The sequence below is a fragment of the Carcharhinus amblyrhynchos genome, unplaced genomic scaffold, assembly GCF_965287045.1.
Source record: "Carcharhinus amblyrhynchos unplaced genomic scaffold, sCarAmb.v2.hapA scaffold_43, whole genome shotgun sequence".
Taxonomy (NCBI): Eukaryota; Metazoa; Chordata; class Chondrichthyes; order Carcharhiniformes; family Carcharhinidae; genus Carcharhinus; species Carcharhinus amblyrhynchos.
The window spans coordinates 4,016,896-4,041,865 of NW_027649784.1; the positions used below are offsets into that span (position 1 = coordinate 4,016,896).

General features: G+C 48.3%; 2 protein-coding genes across 4 annotated transcripts in view; both read left to right on the forward strand.

Moving 5' to 3' along the window:
• The first annotated feature begins 494 nt into the window (after positions 1-494).
• On the forward strand, positions 495-8,020 carry LOC145337105 (uncharacterized). Its single transcript, XM_080181862.1, has 4 exons — positions 495-590; positions 3,240-3,337; positions 3,715-3,864; positions 7,396-8,020. Exons 1-4 carry the CDS (start codon positions 536-538, stop codon positions 7,969-7,971), a joined length of 879 nt encoding a protein of 292 aa, XP_080037988.1. The 5' UTR covers positions 495-535; the 3' UTR covers positions 7,972-8,020.
• Positions 8,021-10,716: 2,696 nt separating this feature from the next.
• The window catches only part of LOC145337143 (E3 ubiquitin-protein ligase RNF167-like), a 118,986-nt gene continuing 104,732 nt past the window's right edge, over positions 10,717-24,970 (forward strand). For 2 of the 3 annotated variants that reach the window (XM_080181929.1, XM_080181930.1), the window contains exon 1: positions 10,755-10,786. The gene's annotated coding sequence lies outside the window, so the exon portion shown is untranslated. Of the gene's footprint in view, positions 10,787-24,970 lie in introns of all 3 variants that reach the window. The other variant, XM_080181928.1, reaches the window with a different exon arrangement.

The window sequence follows — 24,970 nt, forward strand, 5'->3', positions numbered from 1 at the left end:
TGAACTGTATGCTTTGTCTGTATAGGGCACAAGAAACAATAATTTTCACTGTGTCCCAGTTGACGTGATAATAATAAATCAAATTGAAAAGTAGACAATACATTTTGCGTGTATCTATTTTATTGTATGTGAATCACAGAATCTGTTCCAGTAACAGGGGACCATTCGGCTCATTGTGTCTGTACTGACTCTGTCCAAAGGAACAATCCTGATCTTTCACAACAGGTTACCGCCCCTTCCCAATCTTCCAGCATAAAGAACAACGGCCACTGATATCCCTGCCCTTCCCCCGCTCTGGTTTCAGCTCTACTTCCTGAACAGTGCCAGCAGTGTGTGTGAGTAAAACATCTCCCTGTGTGCAATCACTGCAGCTTGTTAACGTGCTGCGCATGTCCTGCTCTCCAAGGTGAAGCCCCGACTCACTGAGATATGAAACATCAGCCAATCAGCAAAGTTCAGGAAGGAAGTAAAAGTGGAAGGTTCCGGATAGAGAGAGAGGGGAGGGTGATAGTTATCTCCCTGAGTGATTCCAGCAATGAGCAACGCTGAGGAACGGTCTCCTGCTTTCCCAGCCAGCTGTCACCCTGCAGGTAGGAGGGTGGGGATAGGGTGGGGTACTGAATGGAGTGTCACACACACAGCCAGTCTCTATTCTCTCTTCCGCTTCCAAACAGGCGGTGCCTGAGCAAACTTCTCCATTGAGTTCAGGAGAGAGACAGAGACAGAGAGAGAGACAGAGACAGAGAGAACGGTGTTACCGTCAACAAAGCCTCAAATCCACAGCTGGTTAACACTGCCAAAGGTCGGAGTCAAGCTCCTGGATCAGAGTTTAATCTGTTTAAAACTGTCCCGTTTCTCTTCGCTTTTCTGCCTTGGCTACCCTCCATTTTAAGGCTGTTTATATTTACATAGAATTAGATTGGAATGAGAAGACGCAGCAAGTCCGTTCAGGCAGGGTGGGGGTGGGGGTCGGGGGGACCCTCACTTGGCAGGGGGTCGGCGTGGGTGGGTGGGTGGGTGGGTGGGGGGGGGTGCCTCACTGGCAGGGGGGAAACGCTGCCCTTTTAGAGAATTCTATATTTAGATGCTAGATTAAAGTCAAGCCCTGACTGCCCTCATTGGTGGCTGTGTGAGATCCCATTGCATTCTCTGAAGATGAGTGGGATATTTTTCTTTTAAGTTTATTATGTCACAAGTGGACTTACATTAACAATGCAATGAAGTTACTGTGAAAATCCCCTAGTCGCCCACACTCCAGCTCCTGTTGGGGTTACACTGAGGGAGAATTTAGCACGGCCCAATGCACCCTAACCAGCACGTCTTTCAGACTGTAGGAGGGAACCGGAGGAAATTCACAGACACAGAGAACTCCACACAGACAGAGACCCAAGGCTGGAATCGATCTTGGTTTCCTGGCACTGTGAGGCAGCAGTGTTAACCACTGTGCCACAACGCTACCCGTAATTAGTCATTACACAGAAACATGTGGGTAGATTAGCGAGAGCCACATGGATTTCTGAAAGGGAAGTTTGTCTAACCAACTTGCTGGAGGTTTTTAAGGAGGTAACAGAAAGGGTTGACATGCTGTACATAGACATTCAGCAGGCATTTGATATTGTGCTTGTGGGAAAAGTTGTAGCTCACCGAATAAAGGGACAGCAGCAATGTGGATACAAAATTGGTTGAATATTAGAAAGCAGAGAGTAATGGGCAATGGATACTTTTGGGTTGGGGGAAGGTTTAGTTGTGGTGTTCTGCAGGGTTGTGAATTGGAACCCTTGCTTTTCAATGATTTATATCTTGGTGTGCAGGGTACAATTTCAGATTTTCTGGATGATATAAAACTTGGAAGCATTGTGAACTGTGAAGATGATAGTGTGGATCTTCAAAAGGACAAAGACAAGTTAGTGGATAGGTGCCAGGTGAGGTTCAGTATGGAGAAGTGTGAGGTGATGTATATTGATAGGAAGAACATGGAGAGACAATGCAGGAGCAGAGGAACCTGGGTGTACATGTGTATTGATCAGTGAAGGCAACTGGAGAGAACAAGTAATAAACCTTACCAGATTCTGGGTTTTATTAATAGGGGCATTGAGTAGAAGAGCAAGGAGATTATGCTGATAAGAACATAAGAAATTGGAGCAGGAGTAGGCCATCTAGCCCTTTGAGCCTGCCCTGCCATTCAATAAGATCATGGCTGTCTGAAGTGGCTCAGTTCCACTTTCCCGCTTTCTCCCCATAACCCTTAATTCCCTTGTCTATCAGAAACCTATCTACCCGTGACTTAAATATATTTAGCGAGGTAGCCTCCACCACTTCAACGGGCAGAGAATTCCAGAGATTCACCACCCTTTGAGTGAAGAAGTTCCTCCTCAACTCCGTTCTAAACTGCTCCCCCCTTATCTTGAGGCTGTGCCCCCTAGTCCTGCCCTTTGAGTGGGAAGAATCTCTCTACCTCTACCCTATCCATCCCCTTCATTATCTTATACATCTCCTATAAGATCCCCCCTCATCCTTTTAAACTCCAACGATCTTATATGAGATACTAGTTAGATCTTAGCTGGAATATTGTGTGCAGTTCTGGGTGCCACATTATTAGGAAGAATATGAACACATTGGAGAGAGAGGGAAGAGGTTTACGAGGATGGTTCCAGGGATGAGAAACTTTAGTTATGAGGATAGTTTGGAGAGGTTGGGACTGTTCTCCTTGGAAAGAAGGCGGCTAAGAGGAGATTTAATAGAGATGCTCAAAATTGAGGGCACAGGACGGAGTAGATAGGGAGAAACTGCTCCCACTGGGAAAATGATGGAAAACAAGAGGGCGTAGATTTAAAGTGTTTTGCAAAAGAAGCAAATGTGATGAGAAAAACTTTCTTACAAAGCGAGTGGTGGGGGTCTGGAATGTTCCACCTGGGAGTGTGGTGGAGGCAGATTCAATCGAGGCGTTCAAGAGGGCATGGGATGATGATGTGAGCAGAAACAATATGCCGGGGTGAAAGGTGGGAATGGCACGAAATCACAATGCTTGTCTGGAGAGCCAGTGTATTCATGGTGGGCTAAATGGCCGTCTTCTGTGGGTAGCGATTCTGTAACTGAGGCAATGGCACAAGCTAATCTTCTCAGGTTGGTAATTTGTATCATCACTTTCACGAGGCTCCTGCACAGTTATATTTCTCTGCAAAGAGTTCAAGATCTTGAAAGAATAAATAGGCCAATTAATTTCCCAAATCTGTCTCTAGATACCAGCGGTTGCAGTAGTCTTCGAGTGAAAGCCTCTTGTGGACACATCATAGAGCCCATGAGTTTAAAAGCCTGGGCCAAGGCTCGAATAGACACAGTGAGTCTCTCATTCATTATCTCTTCAATGTGGTATTTACATACACCTGATTGCACACCCTGAAGACCAATGGTAGGCAATCTGAATCTCTCCCTGGACAACTGCTACTGCCTCAGAAAGGCCAGATTGAGGTCAGGTCTTGTCATGATCCCACCTTTGGGTGTGAACGGGATACAAGATCACAATCATTTTGCACTTCCCAGATCTCCTAATGTCTGCCTCACCATGTACTGGCAACAATTGTCCAAAAACTCTCCACCTGGCAGTTCAAATTTCTCTTCTCGTGCCACTCCTACTTCTGTTGGTCTCTGTTCTTCTCTCTAGATATTCTTTATCCTATTCTCCATCTTGAACTCACAGATTCTTGTCTTCTTCAGGGACTCGATTCATTCCCATGTCAGAGCTGCAGTAAGAAGTGGGCCTGGCAGGAAGTGTGCAAACTGGCACTCTTCACCACAACAGAGAGGACATCTTACGAGAAAAAACTGATTGAACTAATCAAGGATGACAGGACATCATACAGAAAGGTAATGGGTCAATGGAACCAGCTGAAGTACAGATTGAGATGTAGAAACATTCCCATCAGGGCTGACCGTAACTGTCCCTTTCTGCAATGACTTTCAATCCACTGTTCAGACAGTTCCAACAAGGTAGATTCCCCAACATCGAACCCTATCAATCCAGCACCAACCAGCAATGCACCAACCAGCGATTTCCCCCAACATCAAATCCTATCAATCCAGCACCAACCAGCCTAACCCCCCAACATCGAACCCTATCAATCCAGCACCAACCAACCTAACCCCCCAACATCGAACCCTATCAATCCAGCACCAACCAACCTAACCCCCCAACATCGAACCCTATCAATCCAGCACCAACCAACCTAACCCCCCAACATCGAACCCTATCAATCCAGCACCAACCAACCTAACCCCCAACATCGAACCCTATCAATCCAGCACCAACCAACCTAACCCCCAACATCGAACCCTATCAATCCAGCACCAACCAACCTAACCCCCAACATCGAACCCTATCAATCCAGCACCAACCAACCTAACCCCCAACATTGAACCCTATCAATCCAGCACCAACCTACCTAACCCCCCAACATCGAACCCTATCAATCCAGCACCAACCAACGATCCCCAACATCGAACCCTATCAATCCAGCACCAACCAACCTAACCACCCAACATCGAACCCTACCAATCCAGCACCAACCAACCTAACCCCCAACATCGAACCCTATCAATCCAGCACCAACCAACCTAACCCCCAACATCGAACCCTATCAATCCAGCACCAACCAACCTAACCCCCAACATCGAACCCTATCAATCCAGCACCAACCAACCTAACCCCCAACATCGAACCCTATCAATCCAGCACCAACCAACCTAACCCCCAACATTGAACCCTATCAATCCAGCACCAACCAGCCTAACCCCCAACATCGAACCCTATCAATCCAGCACCAACCAATCAAACCCTATCCTCCCCTCTGCTGACTCTACCCTCCGCTGACTCTGCACTTCCCTCTGCCCACTGCTCCTCAATCTACATTGACCAAGCTTCTACCTGATCCAATTGCACTGCCACTTCTGTCAGTCGCACCAACAAACGCTGTGCTCCTGCACAGACTGTACCATGACCTGTATCATTCCAGCACCTCAGTGTACCTCCACTGCCATTGACTGTTCCTCCACTAAGCACACCTTCACATTCTGCTTCTGTATGGATAAACCTCCATCTCCAACGTCACCAACTGAACCTCTGGCTCGTGCTTAAACTTTGGAACAAATCCCACCGTTCAAAGATGACCAATAAATAGTGTGAATAAACTGCAGGGTTTTATTATTTTCTGGTGAGATGTGGGTGCTCCTGGCTGGGTCAGCATCACATTTGAGAAGGTAGTGGTGAGCTCTCAATGCTCAAGGAGAAAATGTCAGTTGAGTATTTCACTGGGGATCTTTTGTCACAACCTGAGCAGTCTTTCCTGATGGATGTTGTGTGTGTTTTCAGCATCACTCGATGGAGTGTGGTACTCTATGGATAAGAACAAAGAAAATTCCAGCACGGGAACAGGCCATTCAGCCCCTCCAAGCCTGCACCGACCATGCTGCCCCCGACTGAACTAAAACCCCCTACCGTTCCGGGGACCATATCCCTCTATTCCCATCCTATTCATGGATTTGTCCAGACACCCCTTAAAACTCACTATCGTATCCGCTTCCACTCCCTCCCCCCGGCAGCGAGTTCCAGGCACCCACCACCCTCTGTGTAAAAAATCTGCCTCGTACATCTCCTTTAAACCTTGTCCCTCGCACCTTAAACCTGTGCCCCCTAGTAATTCACTCTTCCACCCTGGGGCAGCATGGTGGCACAGTGGTTAGCACTGCTGCCTCAGCATCAGGGACCTGGGTTCCATTCCTGGCTTGGGTCACTGCCTGTGTGGAGTTTGTATCTTCTCCCTGTGTCTGAGTGGATTTCCTCTGGGTGCTCCAGTTTCCTCCCATGGTCCAAAGATGTGCAGGTTAGTGGATTGGCCAAGGTAAATCCTCCTTCAGTGTACCCGAACAGGCACCGGAGTGTGGTGACTAGAGGATTTTCACAGTAACTTCATTGCAGTGTTGGTGTAAGCCTACTTGTGACACAAATAAAAGTGAAAAAGCCAGGAGGTGAGTGAGGGTTGGATTCTTCAGAAAGAGGATGATGAGGAAATAAGGGTCTTGAAGTATGGATAGTGGGGGAGGATGAACAGAAAGAAGAGTGAGCTGGTTAGGTCGGGTATAGAAGATCAGGAATATGAAGCTCTACCAAGTGAAGTTACAGATAGATAGTGGAATACAGACACTGGAGATAAAAACCTGACATCTCTGTCCTGTCAATCACAGTAAGAAGTCTCAACACCAGGTTAAAGTCCAACAGGTTTATTTGGTAGCAAAAGCCACTAGCTTTCAGGCCTCTGACCCTTTGTCAGCTGAGTGGGAGTTCTGATCACAAACAGGGTATATAAAGACACACACAGTTTACAGAATACTGATTAGAATGTGAGTCTTTACAGCTAATCAAGTCTTAAAGGTGCAGACAATGAGAGTGGAGAGAGCATTAAGCACAGGTTGAAGAGATGTGTATTGTCTTTACCCCGTCCGCCACCATCTCCACATCATGACTACTGTCAACCACTGGCAGAGGAATTGAGAGTAACTGAAAATTACATAAAACTGAGATGTGGATTGAGGGGGAGTGAAGAAAGTTAGAGAAAAAGCAAGACAGTGCCAAGCATTCCACTAAGGCCATGGTGAAAATCAAAGAACAACAATGACTTGATTACTTGTTAAAAGTCTGACAACACCAGGTTTTAGTCCAACCTATTTATTTGATAATATTCTCACAAGCTTTCGAGGGACACCCTCTTCGTCAGGTGAATGGAGAGTTCTGGCCTCAGACAGAGCATATAAAGCACAGACATGTTTATATGCTCTGTCTGAGGCCAGAACTCTCCATTCACCTGACGAAGAGGGTGTCCCTCGAAAGCTTGTGAGTATATTATCAAATAAATAGGTTGGACTAAAACCTGGTGTTGTCAGACTTTTTACTGTGTTTACGCCAGTCCAACGCCGGCATACCCACATCTTGATTACTTGTTACCAGCCCAGAAAGATAATAGGTGATCACAGCACAGGAAGGACACTCTGCAAATCAGTACTGATATTTGCTTTTGCTTCAGATAAGAATCCCTCCCTTATCTTCAGCATGAATAATGGGTTGACTCCTTTTTGGGGTACATTTCCAGAGGTTTTAAACCAACCTTGAGTATCGTGACACCCATAAGGTCATCCTTCATGTTACCAGGAATGTTGGGATGGCTTTCCAATGAGATACATCACAGCTAATTCAGAAAAATGATTAACCCATCTTTCAGTTGAGCTGTGTCACCAAGCTGACTCTGGACAAGTTCGGCAGGGGATTGAGGGGAGAGTGTCCAGACAGTGAAAATAAATAAATGATGATTACATTTGTTAATTCTCTCCTCCTCTCTCACATGTTAGTGTCCTGGCTGCAATTTACTTGTACAGAGAGTGGATCCAGAGAGCCTGTGCGTGGAGTGTTTGTCCTGTTCCAATGCGAGGGGGAAACTCTATCAGTTCTGCTGGGACTGCATGAGAGAGTGGAAAAGTCCAGCCTCGCACAGTACTGACTGCGGCAATAAGTTCTGCAACACCACTGCAATGCTGCTGTCCTGCACACTTATTGATGCCCCCCATCTGGAGGTACACCAGTGCCCTGTCATACGGGCATGTCCCAACTGCGAGACCCTGGTCTCTCACTGTCAGGAAGGCTGCCCACAAGTAGAATGTCCCAACTGTTTTTACGAGTTCTGTTACCGTTGTCTGGGGATCGAAGAGTGTAACTACGCAGAGTTTGTGGAACTGAGTGATGACGAGGACACAGATTATGAAGATTTAGATGATTCCTCTGAGTGTGTTATAGCCGGAAGGCAGAAAATTACTGGCAGGAAGAACTATAGAGTCAATCCAACCCATAAGCTGTCCCAGGATGATGCGACAGAGAGCATTGAAGAAGGCAGCAATGAAGAAGGCAGCAATGACCAGAGGTTTAGCTAATCTCGGACAGCAGAGCAGTGTTGATACAAGGAGTGAGGCGCCCCCCCCCCCCCCCCCCCCCCCCCCCCCAACTTTCCCAGTGATGGTTCCAGGCACTTGAAAGATGTGATCGACACAGCATTAACATAGACAAACATCGGCTTGTTCTTCAATGCAAAACTTTTTGCTAATACATGTGAGAATAATAAATCAAATCAACAGTAATGGAGAAAATAAAAAACCTATACATTTATCTTTAACATGCTTATAAATTTATATCTTGAAGTGTAACCATTATTCTGTGGGATTTTTGGATAATCTATTTGACTGCATCCTAATCCTAGGTGCTCTGACAGTTTCTAGACTTCCAACAATGCTATGTTATGTCTGCTTCTTTACTTAGAGGGTTGGGAATCTTTGAAATGCTCGATCACAAAGGGTTGTGGATGGGGTGACACAGTGGGTTAGCGCTGCTGCCTCACAGGGACCCGGGTTCAATCCCAGCGGCACAGTGACACAGTGGGTTAGCGCTGCTGTCTCACAGCGCCAGGGACCCGGGTTCAATCCCAGCGGCACGGTGACACAGTGGGTTAGCGCTGCTGCCTCACAGGGACCCGGGTTCAATCCCAGCGGCACGGTGACACAGTGGGTTAGCGCTGCTGCCTCACAGGGACCCGGGTTCAATCCCAGCGGCACGGTGACACAGTGGGTTAGCGCTGCTGCCTCACAGGGACCCGGGTTCAATCCCAGTGGCACGGTGACACAGTGGGTTAGCGCTGCTGCCTCACAGCGCCAGGGACCCGGGTTCAATCCCAGCGGCACGGTGACACAGTGGGTTAGCGCTGCTGCCTCACAGCGCCAGGGACCCGGGTTCAATCCCAGCGGCACGGTGACACAGTGGGTTAGCGCTGCTGCCTCACAGCGCCAGGGACCCGGGTTCAATCCCAGCGGCACGGTGACACAGTGGGTTAGCGCTGCTGCCTCACAGTGCCAGGGACCCGGGTTCAATCCCAGCGGCACGGTGACACAGTGGGTTAGCGCTGCTGTCTCACTGGGACCCGGGTTCAATCCCAGCGGCACGGTGACACAGTGGGTTAGCGCTGCTGCCTCACAGCTCCAGGGACCCGGGTTCGATTCTGGGCTTGTGTCACTCTCTGTGCGGAGTTTGCACATTCTCCCTGTGTCTGTGTGGGTTTCCGCCAGAGGCTCTGGTTTCCTCCCAGTCTGAAAGATGTGCTGGTTAGGTGCCAGAGTGTGGCGAATTTCACAATAACTTCATTGCAGTGTTAATGTAAGCTTTACTTGTAGCACTAATAAATACACTTTACATCATGTTTGAATATGTTTAAAGCCAGGGTAATAAAATTTCGTTTTCTTGGAATTTATTGATGGGGGAGTGGTTGGGAAAATGGATTCAATCCAGGATTAGCTCTGGTCATACAGAGTGGCACAATATGCTTGAGGGGTTCCTGTTTATATTCTTCTCCACTTCATTTGAGTCGATTTGTATAAATATACACTCCTGAGCAACATAACTCTGCAACCAATTTAAATACGCTGTGTGGTACAGTGCAGTAACGCTGCTGTCTCACTACGCCAGAGATCCACCTTCAATTCCAAGCTTGGCTCGCTGGGCAGAGTCTGCATGCTTTCTGCATGTCTGTGTAGGTTATAGAATCCCACAATGCAGAAGGAGGCCATTCAGCCCATCAAATTGGCACTGACCACGACCCCACCCAGGCCCTATCCCCATAACCCCATGCATTTACCTGAGCTAGTGCTCCTGACATTAAGGGGGATTTAGCATAGCCAATCCACGTAGCACATCTTTAGACGGTGGGAGGAAACCAGAGCCCCCAGAGGAAACCCACGCAGACTCCGCACAGACCTGAGGTTGGAATTGAACCCGGATCTCAGGCACTGTGAGGCAGCAGTGTTCCCTCCGGGTGCTCCGGTTTCCTCCCACAGTCTGAAAGACGTGCTGGTTAGGGTGTATTGGCCATGCTAAATTCTTCCCTCAGTGTAACCCGAACAGGCCCCAGAGTGTGGCAACTAAGGGATTTTCATAGTCACTTCATCGTGGTGTTAATATAAGGCCACTTGTAACACGAATAAATAAACTTTACTGAAGGAACTTTAAACCATGTACCTTTTTGGCAAATCCTTTTGAAAATCATTTCAACGTGCCTTTTTAAAACGCTCCCTCTTCCTTTCTCTGCTCAAAGCGGAATCCCTGCCCAGTCCTGCTGAAAGCTGGGGTGGTTTTGGTGTAGCTGAAGGACAGGACCTTCCCCAGCCCCCTGGATCTCCAGGGGAGAGTGGACACTCTGTCAGGACTTCATCCCTCATGAAGGAGCAGCGCTCTGAAAGCTCATGATTCTGAATGAAGCTGTTATACTGAAGCCCAGTGCAGTGAGACCTCTGAGTGGGCCCACCCCAGCACCCCCACCTCTGACAGGAATGACCCGGGAAGGCAGGCTCACATTCCCAACCTCTCCTCAAGCAGCAGCGCTGTCAGCTCAGGTGCAAAGGCTATTCGGCCCTTCCAGCAAGTGCATTTATATAGTGCCTTCCACAACAAAGGGCTTTAGAGGCAGCTTCAGAACGCAGTGCGGCACAGAAAGATCCCACTAACAGTGAACAGGCGTGAGGCCGGGACCAGATTCTGGGGGCGGGGCAGGTTCAGGGGGCGTGGCCAGATTCCGGGGGGCGGGGCCAGGCTTAGGGGGCGGGGCCAGATTCCAGGGGCGGGGGGCAGTTTCAGGGGGCGGGGCCAGGCTGAGCCGCCATTTTGACGCTGAGGGGAATGAAGGGGGACGGAAGCAGCGACACTGAGGTAAATATCAGTGAGTGCGGCCGCACAGCGACCCTGGGCCGCAGCCCGGGGCTCCGGCACCACAACATCCGGCTGATGTACTATCAGAGCCCGACCTGAGGAAATAAACATAAACAACCCCAGGGCAAGTCTGTGATTTCACCCCCCCCCGGGGGGGGACTGATCGTCTGTCCCGGGATGGGGTGGGGTCTGACCTAATACCCCCTCTGTGTGGGCTGATTTTATGTCTCCCCCCCCGGTATGGTAATGAGCTGTTCTGTATCCCCATTGAGACCCTATTCCACCCGGGGGTGTGGGGTGACACCAACTCTAGGGTGGGGGTGTCTGAGGTGACACCAACTCTAGGGTGCGGGTGTCTGGGATGACACCAACTCTAGGGTGGGGGTGTCTGGGGTGACATTATCTCTTGAGTGGGGGTGGGGGCATGTGAGGTGACACAATCTCTGGAGTGTGGGTGGAGGTAGGGGGTGTGGGGTGTCACAAACCCCAGGGTGGGTAGTGTGGGCTGACACCATCCCTGGGGCGGGGGGGGGGTGACACCATCCCTGGGGCGGGGGGGGGGTGACACCATCCCTGGGGTGGGGGGGGGGTGACACCATCCCTGGGGTGGGGGGGGGGTGACACCATCCCTGGGGTGGGGGGGGGGTGACACCATCCCTGGGGTGGGGGGGGGGTGACACCATCCCTGGGGCGGGGGGGGTGACACCATCCCTGGGGCGGGGTGACACTATCCCTGGGGTGAGGGGGTGTGTGGGGTGACACTATCCCTGGGGTGAGGGGGTGTGTGGGGTGACACTATCCCTGGGGTGAGGGGGTGTGTGGGGTGACACTATCCCTGGGGTGAGGGGGTGTGTGGGGTGACACTATCCCTGGGGTGGGGGGTGTGTGGGGTGACACTATCCCTGGGGTGGGGGTGTGTGGGGTGACACTATCCCTGGGGTGGGGGGTGTGTGGGGTGACACTATCCCTGGGGTGGGGGTGTGTGGGGTGACACTATCCCTGGGGTGGGGGGTGTGTGGGGTGACACTATCCCTGGGGTGAGGGGGTGTGTGGGGTGACACTATCCCTGGGGTGGGGGTGTGTGGGGTGACACTATCCCTGGGGTGGGGATGTGTGGGGTGATACTATCCCTGGGGTGAAGGGGTGTGGTGATACTATCCCTGGGGTGGGGGTGTGTGGGGTGACACTATCCCTGGCGTGGGGGTGTGTGGGGTGACACTATCCCTGGGGTGGGAGTGTGTGGGGTGACACTATCCCTGGGGTGGGGGGCGGTGGTGATACTATCCCTGGCGTGGGGGTGTGTGGGGTGACACTATCCCTGGGGTGGGGGTGTGTGGGGTGATACTATCCCTGGGGTGAAGGGGTGTGGTGATACTATCCCTGAGGTGGGGGTGTGTGGGGTGACGCTATCCCTGGGGTGGGGGTGTGTGGTGATACTATCCCTGAGGTGGGGGGAGGGTGCAGGTGTGGGCTGACACTATTCCTGAGGTTGGGGGGGGGGGGGGGGGCGGGGAGTGTGAGGTGACACTATCGCAGGCGTATGGGTTCGGGGGACTCTAACCCCTGGGTTGGGGGGGTGGTGTGGGGTTACACTATCCCCAGGTGGGGGAGTGTGGGGTGACTTCACCACTGATGTCAGGCTCACTGGCCTACAATTTCCTGGATTATCCCTGCTTCTTAAACAAAAACAAGGGAAGAACGTTGGCTATTTTTCAGCCCTCTGGAACCTTGCCTGTGGTCAAAGAGGATATGAAGGTACCTGTTAGGGCCCCAGAAATTTCTCCCCTTGCTTCCTACAGTAACCTGGGATAGATCCCATTCAGTTCTGAGGACTTGTCTAACTCCACAGGGTGGAGGAGTGTTTGGTGACACTATCGCAGGGGTACGGGGTGGGAGTGAAACTATCCCTGGGATGGGGATGTGTGAGCTGACACTATCCCGGGGTGTTGGGTGGCACTATCCCCAGGGTGATGGTGTGAGCTGACACTATCCCTGGGGTGGTGGATGTGTGGACTGATTCTATCCACGGGGTGGGGGTGTATGAGCTGACGCTATCCCGGGGTGGGTGGGGTACAGACCTGCCCCTATCTGTTGCGACAAAACAGAATTTTTAACCTGAATGACATATAACAGTGACTGCTCAGGACAGCTATACACTATCTGGGGATAGTGTCACCCCACAGCCCAACCCCAGGATAGTGACTCCCCACATATAGGATTTATATATAAGCAGAGTAGACTATCTGTATTTATAGAATTGTGCAGCTTTAACAACTTTTACCCTGTGTAAAGGTTGTGTGTTTCAAAGCAAAGATGTGGCCATTTCAGAGACATGGATAGAGCAGGGACAGGAATGGTTGTTGCAGGTTCCGGGGTTCACATGTTCCAGTCAGAGCAGAGAAGGTGGTAGAAGACGGGGAGGCATGGCATTGTTCGTCAAGGACAGTATTACAGTGGCAGAAAGGACGTTTGATGTGGACCTGTCTATTGAGGCAGTATGGGCTGAGGTTAGAAACAGGAAAGGAGAGGTCACACTGTTGGGAGTTTTTTATAGGCCTCCAAAAAGTTCCAGAGATGTAGAGGAAAGGATTGCAAAGATGATCCTGGATAGGTGCGAAAGTAACAGGGTAGTTGTTATGGGGGACTTTAACTTTACAAATATCGATTGGAAAAGCTATAGTTCAAGCATGTTAGAGGGGTCAGTTTTTGTCCAATGTGTGCCGGAAGGTTTCCTGACACAGTATGTAGATAGGCCAACAAGAGGTGAGGCTACATTGGATTTGGTACTGGGTAATGAACCAGACCAGGTGTTAGACTTGGAGGTAGGTGAGCACTTTGGTGATAGTGACCACAATTCGGTTACGTTTACCTTAGTGATGGAAAGGGATAGGCATATACCGAAGGGCAGAAGTTATAGCTGGGGGAAAGGTAATTATGAGGCTATTAGGCGAGATTTAGGATACATAGGGTGAAGCAGGAAATTGCAGGGGCTGGGAACATCTGAAATGTGGAGCTTATTCAAGGAGCAGCTACTGCGAGTCCTTGATAAATATGTACCTGTCAGGCAGGGAGGAAGTGGTCGAGCAAGGGAACCCTGGTTTACAAAAGAAGTTGAATCTCTTGTGAAGAGGAAGAAGGAGACTTATGTAAAGATGAGACATGAAGGCTCAGTTAGGGCACTGGAGAGTTATAAATTAGCCAGGAAGGAGCTAAAGAGAGAGTTTAGAAGAGGACATGGGAAGACTTTGGCGGATAGGATCAAGGAAAATCCTAAAGCTTTCTACAGGTATGTCAAGAATAAAAGATTGGTTAGGGCAAGATTAGGGCCAGTCAGAGACAGCAGTGGGAAATTGTGCATGGAGCCTGAAGAGATAGGAGAGGCACTGAATGAGTATTTTTCATCAGTATTCACACAGGAAAAAGTCAGTTAGTCGAGGAGAATACTGCGATACCAGGTAGTAGACTAGACGGGATTGAGGTACTTGAGGAGGTGTTAGCAATTCTTGAGAGTGTGAAAATAGATAAGTCCCCTGGGCCAGATGGGATTTACCCTAGGATTCTCTGGGAGGCTAGGGGAGGAGATTGCAGAGCCTTTGGCTTTGATCTTATAAGAACACAAGAAATAGGAGCAGGAGTAGGCCATCTGGTCCCTCGAGCCTGCCCCGCCATTCAAAAAGATCATGGCTGATCTGTCGTGGCTCAGTTCCACATTCCCGCCCTCTCCCCATAACCCTTAATCCCCTCTCTTATCAAAAACCCATCAACCCGCGTCTTAAAAATATTTAGCGAGGTAGCCTCCACCACTTCAACGGGCAGAGAATTCCAGAGATTCACCACCCTTTGAGTGAAGAAGTTCTTCCTCAACTCCGTTCTAAACCGCCCCCTCTTTATCTTGAGGCTGCGCCCCCTAGTCCTACTGTCCTTTCTGAGCAGGAAGAGCCTCTCCACCTCTATCCTATCCATCCCATTCATCATCTTATACGTCTCAATGAGATCTCACCTCATTCTTCTAAACTCTAACGAGTACAAGCCTAGTTTATTCAGCCTCTCCTCATAGCTCAACCCCCTCAACTCCGGCATCAGCCTAGTAAACCTCCTCTGCACTCCCTCCAAGGCCAAAATATCCTTGCGTAAGTACGGCGCCCAAAACTGCACACAGTACTCCAGCTGCGGCCTCACCAATGCCCTATACAGCCGCAGCAAGACCTCCCTACTTTTATATTCAATCCCCCTCGCGATGAAGGCCAGCATCCCATTCGCCTTCCTGACCACCTGCTGCACCTGCAAGCTGGGTTTTTGCGACTCATGCACAAGGACCCTGAGGTCCCTCTGCACCGTCGCCTGTCATCTTCATGTCATCATTGGCTACAGGTATAGTGTTGGAAGACTGGAGGATAGCAAATGTTGTCCCCTCGTTCAAGAAGGGGAATAGAGACCATCCTGGGAATTATAGACCAGTGAGCCTTACTTCTGTTCTGGGCAAAGTTTTGGAAAGAATTATAAAGGATAGGATTTATAATCATCTAGAGAGAAATAAATTGATTAGGGATAGTCAACATGGTTTTGTGAAGGGTAGATCGTGCCTCACAAACCTTATCGAGTTTTTTGAAAAGGTGACCAAAGAGGTGGATAAGGGTAAGGCAGTTGACGTGATGTATATGGATTTTAGCAAAGCGTTTGATAAGGTTCCCCATGGTAAGCTAATGCAGATGCATGGGATTGAGGGTGATTTAGCAGTTTGGATCAGGAATTGGCTAGCTGATAGAAGACAGGGGGTGTTGGTTGATGGGAAATATTCAACCTGGAGTTCAGTTACAAGTGGTGTACCTCAGGGATCTGTTTTGGGGTCACTGCTGTTTGCCATTTTTATAAGTGACCTAGATGAGGGTGTAGAAGGATGGATTAGTAAATTTGCTGACAACACCAAAGTTGGAGGAGTTGTAGACAGTGAGGATGGATGTTACAGTTTGCAGAGGGACATAGATAAGCTGCAGAGCTGGGCCGAGAGGTGGCAGACGGAGTTTAATATGGAAAAGCGTGAGGTGATTCACTTTGGTAAGAGTAACAGGAGTACAGAATACCGGGCTAATGGAAGGACTCTTAGTAGTGTCGACGAGCAGAGAGATCTCGGGGTACATGTGCAAAGCTCCCTGCAAGTTGGCACCCAGGTTGATAAGGTTGTTAAGAAGGCGTACGGTGTGTTAGCTTTTATTGGTAGAGAGATTGAATTTCGGAGCCGTGAGGTCACGTTACAACTGTACAAAACTCTGGTGCGGCCGCACTTGGAGTATTGCGTACAGTTCTGGTCGCTGCATTATAAGTAAGGTGTGGAGGCATTGGAAAGGGTGCAGAGGAGGTTTACCAGGATGTTGCCTGGTATGGTGGGAAGGTCTTATGAGGAAAGGCTGAGGGACTTGAGGTTATTTTCATTGGAGAGAAGGTTACGAGGTGACCTAATTGAGGCATACAGGACGATCAAAGGATTGGATAGGGTGGACAGTGAGAGTCTTTTTCCTCGGATGGTGATGGCTAACACGAGGGGACATAGCTTTAAATTAAGGGGTGGTAATTATAGGACGGATGTCAGAGGTAGGTTCTTTACTCAGAGGGTAGTAAGGGCGTGGAATGCCCTGCCTGCAGCAGTTGTGGACTCGCCAACTTTAAGGGCGTTCAAATGGTCAGTGGATAGGCATATGGATAAGATTGGAATAGTTTAGGTTAGAGGGTCATTAGATTGGTTCCACTGGTCGGCGCAACATCGAGGGCCAAAGGGCCTGTACTGCGCTATGTTCTATGTTCTATGACATCTCCCAGTTTGTGTCCCCGAACTCAGTTATTTTGGTTGAAGGTAACCTGTCCAGTATAGCAGAGTATCGCTCGTGACGGGTTTACTTCCTGCCACCTCCTAGACTATCCTAAGGATCTATCACGGGTAGCAGGGAATTGATGGCGATTGAGATTGTTACAGTTCTGTGCAATATGTTAGTGCTGTTAGGTGGGCAGATTCAGGACAGCTAACTATTTATGGCAGAAATTGGGGTTTTCTTCCTCAAAGCCAATACTCCCCTCTTCTGATCCTCTGTGATTTGTGCTGAGTGTGCAGGAGGCCTCATTAATGACTAGGGCCAGTGACTCTGGAAGTCTGAGATTCCGACTTTTGCACCTATGGGTTAGTTGAAGGGGAATTTTAAGACAAAGGTGAGTGAGCCAGGCAGAGTGAGGAGGAACTGACGAGCTTAAGGCAATTGCTGCATCTAAAGATCACCTTTTTGTTTGCAATATTTTTCACAATTTATTCCATTCTGTCTGCGTCCTTCCTAAATTGCCCCCTTCCAGATAGTGAAATCTCCTGAGGAGGTAAGTATTCTCAAGAATAATAACATCAGGGTTTAAGTGAGGAGATATATATCAGAGGCATTGAACAACTTTGCCATTTATTGCTCCAGAACCTGCAAACACCACTACCAGCTTTCACGGTTCCTGGGTAGTAATTTACCTCGTTTTTTGTACATCCACAGCCCTTCCCTCATCAATTATCTTTGTCACCTCTTCCAAAAACTCAGTCAAGTTGGTGAGACATGACCTTCCCTGTACAAAACCATGCTGCCTGTCACTAACTAGTCCATTTTCTTCCAAATGTGCATATATCCTATCCCTCAGTATCTTCTCCACCACTGATGTCAGGCTCACTGGCCTACAATTTCCTGGATTATCCCTGCTTCTTTTCTTAAACAAAAACAAGGGAAGAACGTTGGCTATTCTTCAGCCCTCTGGAGCCTTGCCTGTGGTCAAAGAAGATGTGAAGGTACCTGTTAGGGCCCCAGAAATTTCTCCCCTTGCTTCCTACAGTAACCTGGGATAGATCCCATTCCGTCCTGAGGACTTGTCTAACTGAATGCAATTTAGGATACCCAACGCCTGTTCCTTCGATATATTGACACTCTCTAGAGCGTTCACACACCCATCCCTGACTTCAACATCTGTCATGTTCTTCTCCTGGGTGAATACCGAACAAAGTACTCATTAAGAATCTCACCCATTTCCTGTGGCTCCATGAATAACTTCCATCCATTTTCCTTGAGTGGAGCTACTCTTTCTTCTTGCTGCTCTTTGCTTCAAATATATATATAAAAAGCTTTGGGATTCTCCTTGACCCTGTTTGCATCTTTTAGCCCTCTTATATCCATGTTTAAGTTCCTTCCTACTTTCACTTACTCAAGGGCTTTGTCAGTTTTTAGATGCCTATACCTCATAGAACCCCTGCAGTGCAGAAGGAGGCTATTCGGCCCATTGAGTCGGCACCACCCACAATCCCAGCCACGCCCCGTTTAGTTACCCTGCTAATCCCTCTAACCTATCACACCCCAGGACACTAAGGGTTAATTTAGCAAGTCCAATCAACTTAACCTGCACAACTTTGGACTGTGGGAGGAAAGCGGAGCACCCAGAGGAAACCTACATAAACACAGGGAGAATGTGCAAACTCTACACAGATAGTGACCCAAGCCAGGAATCAAACCCGGGTCGCTGGAGCTGTGAGGCAGCAGTGCTAACCACTGTGCCACCTGATAGACCTATCATGTGCTTCCTTTTTCCTTCTGACTAAGCTTACAATTTCTCTTGTCACCCATGCTTCCTGAATCCTGCCATTCCTATCCTTCATGTTTGTGGGGATGCGCCTGTCCTGCACTTCAATCAACTGGCTTTAAGAGGCTCCCACGTGCCAGACGTGGATTTGCCCTCAAATAGCTGTTCCTAATCCACATTCCCCAGTTTCTGTCTAATTTGGTCATCGCCCAATTAAGCACCTCCACCCGAGGGCCACTCTGTTCTTATCCATGACTACCTGAAATCTTATAGAATTATGGTTGCTAAGCCCATAATGTTCCCCCACTGAAACATCAATCACCTGGCCCGGCTCATTCCCCAGTACCAAGTCTAGTATAGCTCTCTCCCTGGTTGGATTGTCAACATGCTGTATCAAAAAGCCCTCCTGGACAACAACTAACAAATTGCTTTCCATCCAAGCCCTTGGCTGTAAGGGATTCCCAGTTAACATGGGGGAAGTTAAAGTCACCCACTATGACCACCCTGCTTTTTTCACAGCTTTCAGTATCTATTGACACAACTGCTCCTCTGTCTCCTGTGGGCTGTTGGGAGGTCTATAGTACACTCCCAACATTGTGCTTTCACCCTTCCTATTCCTGAGCTCCACCCATAATGCCTCACTACAAGATCCCTCCAATGTGTCCCTCTTCAACACAGCCGTAATCTGCGATTTCCCCATCCCTTCTATTTCCCCTTCTGTCCCACCTGAAACAACAATATCCCAGAATGTTAAGCTGCCAGTCCTGTCGCTCCTTTAACCATGTTTCTATAACTGCAATAACATCGTAATTCCATGCAGTAATCCAGGCTCTCAGTTCATCTGTTTTACCTGTTATACTTCTTGCATTGAAGCAAATGCACTCCAGGCCTCTGGTCTTGCTGTGCCATGGCTTCCCCTTGCCTGCTGTTACTCTGCGCCATGTTTATCTTATTCTCACTTTTTTCTCCAGAGCCTACACTTACTGGCCTGCTGTTCTGGTTCCCAACCTCCTGCCACATTAGCATGTGGCAATGGGAGTAATCCTGAGATTACTGAAGTCCTACCTAACTCTTTGAATTATCTTTGCAAGACCTCTTCCCTCTTCCTGCCTGTCATTAGTGCTAATGTGGGCAGTGACATATGTCTTCACATTGAGGATGCCCTCCATTGTGTTGTGTGGCACTATCACCAAGTGAAATGGGATAGTCTTCAAATAGACCTAGCCACTAAATATTGGGCATCCACGAGGTGCTGTGGGCAGCGATAGAATTGAACTCAACTACAAGCTGTAACCTCATGGCCAGACATAATCCCCCACTCTACCATTACCACCAAGCCAGAGGATCAACCCTGGCTTAATGGAGAGTGCAGGAGGGCATGCCAGGAGCAGCACCTAGCATACCTAAAACTGAGGTGTCGGCCTGATGAAGCTACATAAGAAATAGGAGCAGGAGTAGGCCATCTAGCCCTTCAAGCCTGCCCCGCCATTCAACAAGATCATGGCTGATCTGAAGTGGATCAGTTCCTCTTTCCTGCTTTCTCCCCATAACCCTTAATTCCTCCCTGGCCCCCTGCTATTTTGAGGCTATGCCCTCTAGTTCTGGTTTCCTTTCTAAGTGGAAAGAATCTCTCTACCTCTACCCTATCTAGCTCCTTCATCATCTTGTAAGTCTCTATAAGATTCCCCCCTCAGCCTTCTAAACTCCAATGAGTACAGGCCCAGTCTACTCAATCTCTCTTCATAGGCTAACCCCCTCATCTCCGGTATCAGCCGAGTGAACCTTCACTGCGCTCCCTTCAAGGTCAATATATCCTTCCACAAATAAGGGGACCAAAACTGCACACAGTACTCCAGTTGCGGCCTCACCAGTGCCCTGTACAGTTGCAGCAAGACCTCCCTGCTTTTATATTCTATCCCCCTCGCTATAAAGGCTAACATTCCATTCACCTTCTTGATCACCTGCTGCACCTGCAGACTGGGTTTTTGTGATTCGTGCACAAGAACCCCAGGTCCCCCTGCACCGTCGCATGCTGCAACTTTTCACCACTTAAATAATGTTCCATCCTACTATTATTTCTTCCAAGGTGGATAACCTCACATTTGCTAACGTTATACTCCATCTGCCAGGTCCTCGCCCACTCACACAGCCTACCCAGATTTCTCTGCAGACTTTCTGCATCCTCCACGCAATTCACTTTTCCACTCATCTTCGTGTCATCAGCAAATTTTGTCACCCCACACTCAGCCCTCTCCTCCACATTGTCTATGTAAATGGTAAACAGTTGAGGCCCCAGCATCGATCCCTGTGGCACTCCACTAGTCTCCAACTGCCAACCAGAAAAGCACCCATTTATTCCAACTCTCTGCTTCCTGTTAGATAGCCAATCCTCAATCCACGCTTTACCCCCAACTCCGAGAACCTTAACCTTCTGCAGCAACCTTTTGTGAGGCACCTTATCGAATACCGTCTACAATACAGGATTGCGTGTCAAACAGCAAGTAACAGGCAGAGATGAGCACTTCCACAACCAAACTGATCAGATCCATGTTCTCCATATTCAGCCATGGATGGTGTGGACAGTTCTGGAGCAGAATGCACAAATGTTCCTACCCTCAATGATGGAGGAGCCCAGACACTGGTGCAGAAGATAAGACTGAAACATTCGCAACAATCTTCAGCCAGAAACGCCAAGCCAATGATTCATTTTGGCCTACTTTGGAAGTCCCCAGCATCACACATGTCATAGAAACTAGAAGCAGGAGTAGGCTATTTGGCCCTTCGAACTTGGTCCGTCATTCATTTCGATCATGGCCGATCACCCCATGCAATGTCCTGATCCCCGACACCTGGTTCGCCCTCTGCCTGGTAAACCTTCACTGCATTCCCTCTATAGCAAGGATATCCTTCCTCGGATAAGGACACCAAAACTGCACACAATACTCCAGGTGTGGTCTCACCAACACCCTGTACAATTACAGCAAAACATCCCTATTCCTGTGCTCAAGTTCTCTCGCTATGAAGGCTAACATACCATTTGCTTTCTTTACTGCCTGTCAGTCTTCATCCAATTCCATTCACTTAACTGGACATCAAGAAATGACCAAGCACATTGGATTCTGCAAAGGCTGTGCCACCTGATAGTATTCCAAAGTACTGAAGACTTGTGCACCAGAACTTACCATGTTCCTAGTCCAGCTGTTCCAGTGCAGCTACAACACTCGCATCTACCTGGCAATGCGTAAAATTGCCCAGGTACATCCTCTGCACATGAAACCGGATAAATCAATCCAGTCAGTGACCACCTCATTAGTTTATTGGAACATCAGCAAGCTGATGGACGGGGTTATCGACAGTGCGATACAGCAGCACCTGCTCAGCAATAACCTGCTGAGTGACACCCAGTTTTGTTTTCGTCAGGGTCACTCAGCTCCTGATCTCATTACAGCCTTGGTTCAAACACGGACAAAAGAGCTGAATTCCAGAGCTGAGGTGAGAGTGACAGCCTTGACATCAAGGCAGCATGTGAAAGAGTCCTAGCAAAACCTGAGTCAGTGCGGATCGGGGGCAAACTCTCTGCTGGTTGGAGTCACACCTGCCACAAGGCAAGCTGCCTGTGGTGTTGGAAGTCAATCATCTCAGCTCCAGGACATCTCTGCAAGACAATCTTCAGCTGCTTCATCAGTGACCTCCCTTATAAGGTCAGAAGTGAGGATGTTTGCCAATGATTGCAAAATGTTCAGCACCATTTGTGACTCCTCAGATATTGAACCAGTTCATATCCAAATGAAGCAAGACCTGGACAATATCCAGGTTGGGCTGACAAGTGGCACACAACATTCACACCACACAAGTGCCAGACAATGACCATCTCCAACAAGAGAGGATCTAACCTTCACCCCTTGATATTCAATGTCATTACCATCACTGAATCCTGGGAGTTACCATTGACCAGAAACTGAACTGGACCCAGCAATATAAACGCTGTGGCTATCAGAGCAGGTCAGAGGCTGGGAATCTTGTGGAGAGTAACTCCCCTCCTGACTCCCCAAAGCCTGTTCCCCATCTACAAGGCAGTAGTCAGGAGTATGATGGATTACTCCCCACTTACCTGGATGAATGTGATTCCAACAACACTCAAGAAACTTGACACCATCTAGAATAAAGCAGCTCACTTGATTGGCACCCCATCCACTCCCTTCACCACTGATGAAATGTAACAGCCGTGTGTGCCATCTACAAGGTGCACTTCAGGAAGTCAACGAGGCTTATTAGGCAGCACCTTCCAAACCCACAACTCCTACTGTCTAGAAGGAAAAGGACAGTAGATATCTGGGAACAGGTTTCCTTCCAAGTCACTTACCATCCTGACATGGATAATTAATCCAATCAGGAATTCAGAAGAAGTTGCTTTACTCATCCAAGTCACATACCGTCCTGATTTCAAAATAGATCCCTGTTTCTTCAGTATTGCTGGGTCAAAATCCTGGAGCTGCCTCCCTAACAGCACTGTGGGTGTACCTACACCACAGGGACTGCAGTGGATTCAAGAAGGCAGCTCACCCACCACCTTCGCGGGTAAAATATGTGGGGGTAGGGCCTGGTTGGGATTGTGGTTGATGCAGACTCAATGGGCTGAATGGCCTCTTTCTGCACTGTAGGATTCTATGATTCTCAGTGGTACCTAGGAATGGAGTGTAAATGCTGGCCTAGGCAGAGACATCCCGTAAATACAGAAAAGAATGATCTAACAATAGAGCAGCACTATATTGATCAATTCTTGGTAATTTCCTGTTTGGATGTCTTGTAATTTGGCAGTTTTTAATTGTGGAACAGATTCCACAATGTTGTTCTGTGTCTGCATGCTATGCCATTATCCCATGTTTGGCTGCATGCTATCTGCCCTTTACATTCTCCTAAGACAGCACGTACCCATGGCAGTGCAGTCAGACAACATGGCTGACAGCGAATCGAGTGACACCAGCATTTTAACATACATTCCTACTACAATCTTCAATCAGAAGACATTTCTTTAAAGGGTGCACTTTGATTTTGATACACTCCAGCAGATTACGATTCAGAGAATCCCTATCGTGCAGGAGAATCCCATTGAGCCTGTATTGACTATAACCCAGGCTTACCCCATAACCCTGCTAACCCAAAGGACAATTTAGCATGGCCAGTCAACCTAATCAGCACAACTTTGGACTGTGGGAGGAAACTGGAGCACCCTGAGGAAACCCACGCAGATACGGGAGAATAACATTTGTTTCAGGCCAAAAATTACTCACGGCTATTTGTAACTGGTCGTACATGATTTATGCTATCTGATTCTGTGGAAATCCTGCTCCAGAAGTTATTGTGCATGGTTTACGTACAGGGACGTTCTGCAGTGGATATCCAACTTAAAGCCTCAGAACCATGTTACAGAACAATTATGAGACAAAAATGTGGCAGTTTGATCTCGAGAGCCTAGCATCTGTCATCCAAATTCTGTATGAATGCTCTTTTCCCATTACCCCTTATACCATCTGTTTCACTTGTCAGGATAGTCACTGCACTGCAACAAGATCTGCAAACTGCTTTCACAATCTCCTCCCTTTATAATCTTGTGCATTAGATCCTTCAGAAACTTAAAACTCCTGCCTTGCAGATATAATTTTGATCTCCTTGGCAAACACAGCTGGAGGTGTTTGTATGGACAGAATGCACTTTCATTTTTACCCACGGGTTCCCAGTGGACAGGAAAAAGACAGATGTTCAGTTTTGTTCGCTACTTTCCATTGAACTAGTGCCTGTTTTCTCTCCAGAATTATATTCCTGACTTGAAACTCATTTGCAGACATCCAGTTATCCTTTTACCTCAAATATTTCTCTTGATTTTGTACATTATTATGGGAAAAGGGGGATCTATCCGCCTGTTCCTTTCTCCGAAAGCTGTAGCAATGATACTATCTGATTTGACTGTACAATCGACTTTTGTAAAGTGTCCTGGCAGCAATTCTGAAACAAATTTGGTTGAGTTTTTTTGAAGGGGTGACCAAGAAAATAGATGAGGGCAGTGTGGTAGACATTGTCTACATACACATTATCAAGGCCCTCGACAAGGTCCCACATGGTAGACTGGTTGATAAGGTTAGATCACATGGCATCCAGGGAGAACAGGTCAATTAGATATAAAATTATCTTGTCAGTAGGAGACAGAGGGTGGCAGTATAGGTTTGATTTTCAGACTGGAGACCTATGACCAGCGGTGTGCCTCAGGGATCGGAGCTGGGTCTGCTGTTATTTGTCATTTATATTAATAATTTGGATGAGAATATAGGAGGCATGGTTATTAAGTTTGTGGATGACCTCAAAATTGGTGGCACAGTGGACAGTGAAGAAGGTTATCTTGGATTGCAACAGGATCTTGATCAATTGGGCCAGTGGGTTGACAAATGGCAGATAGAGCTTAATTCAGGTAAATGTGAAGTGTTGCATTTCAGGAAGACAAATCAGGACAGGACTTAGACAGTTAATGGTAGGGTCCTGCGGAGTGTTGTCAAACAGAGAGACCTAAGGATGCAGGTACACAGTACCTTGAAAGTGGCATCT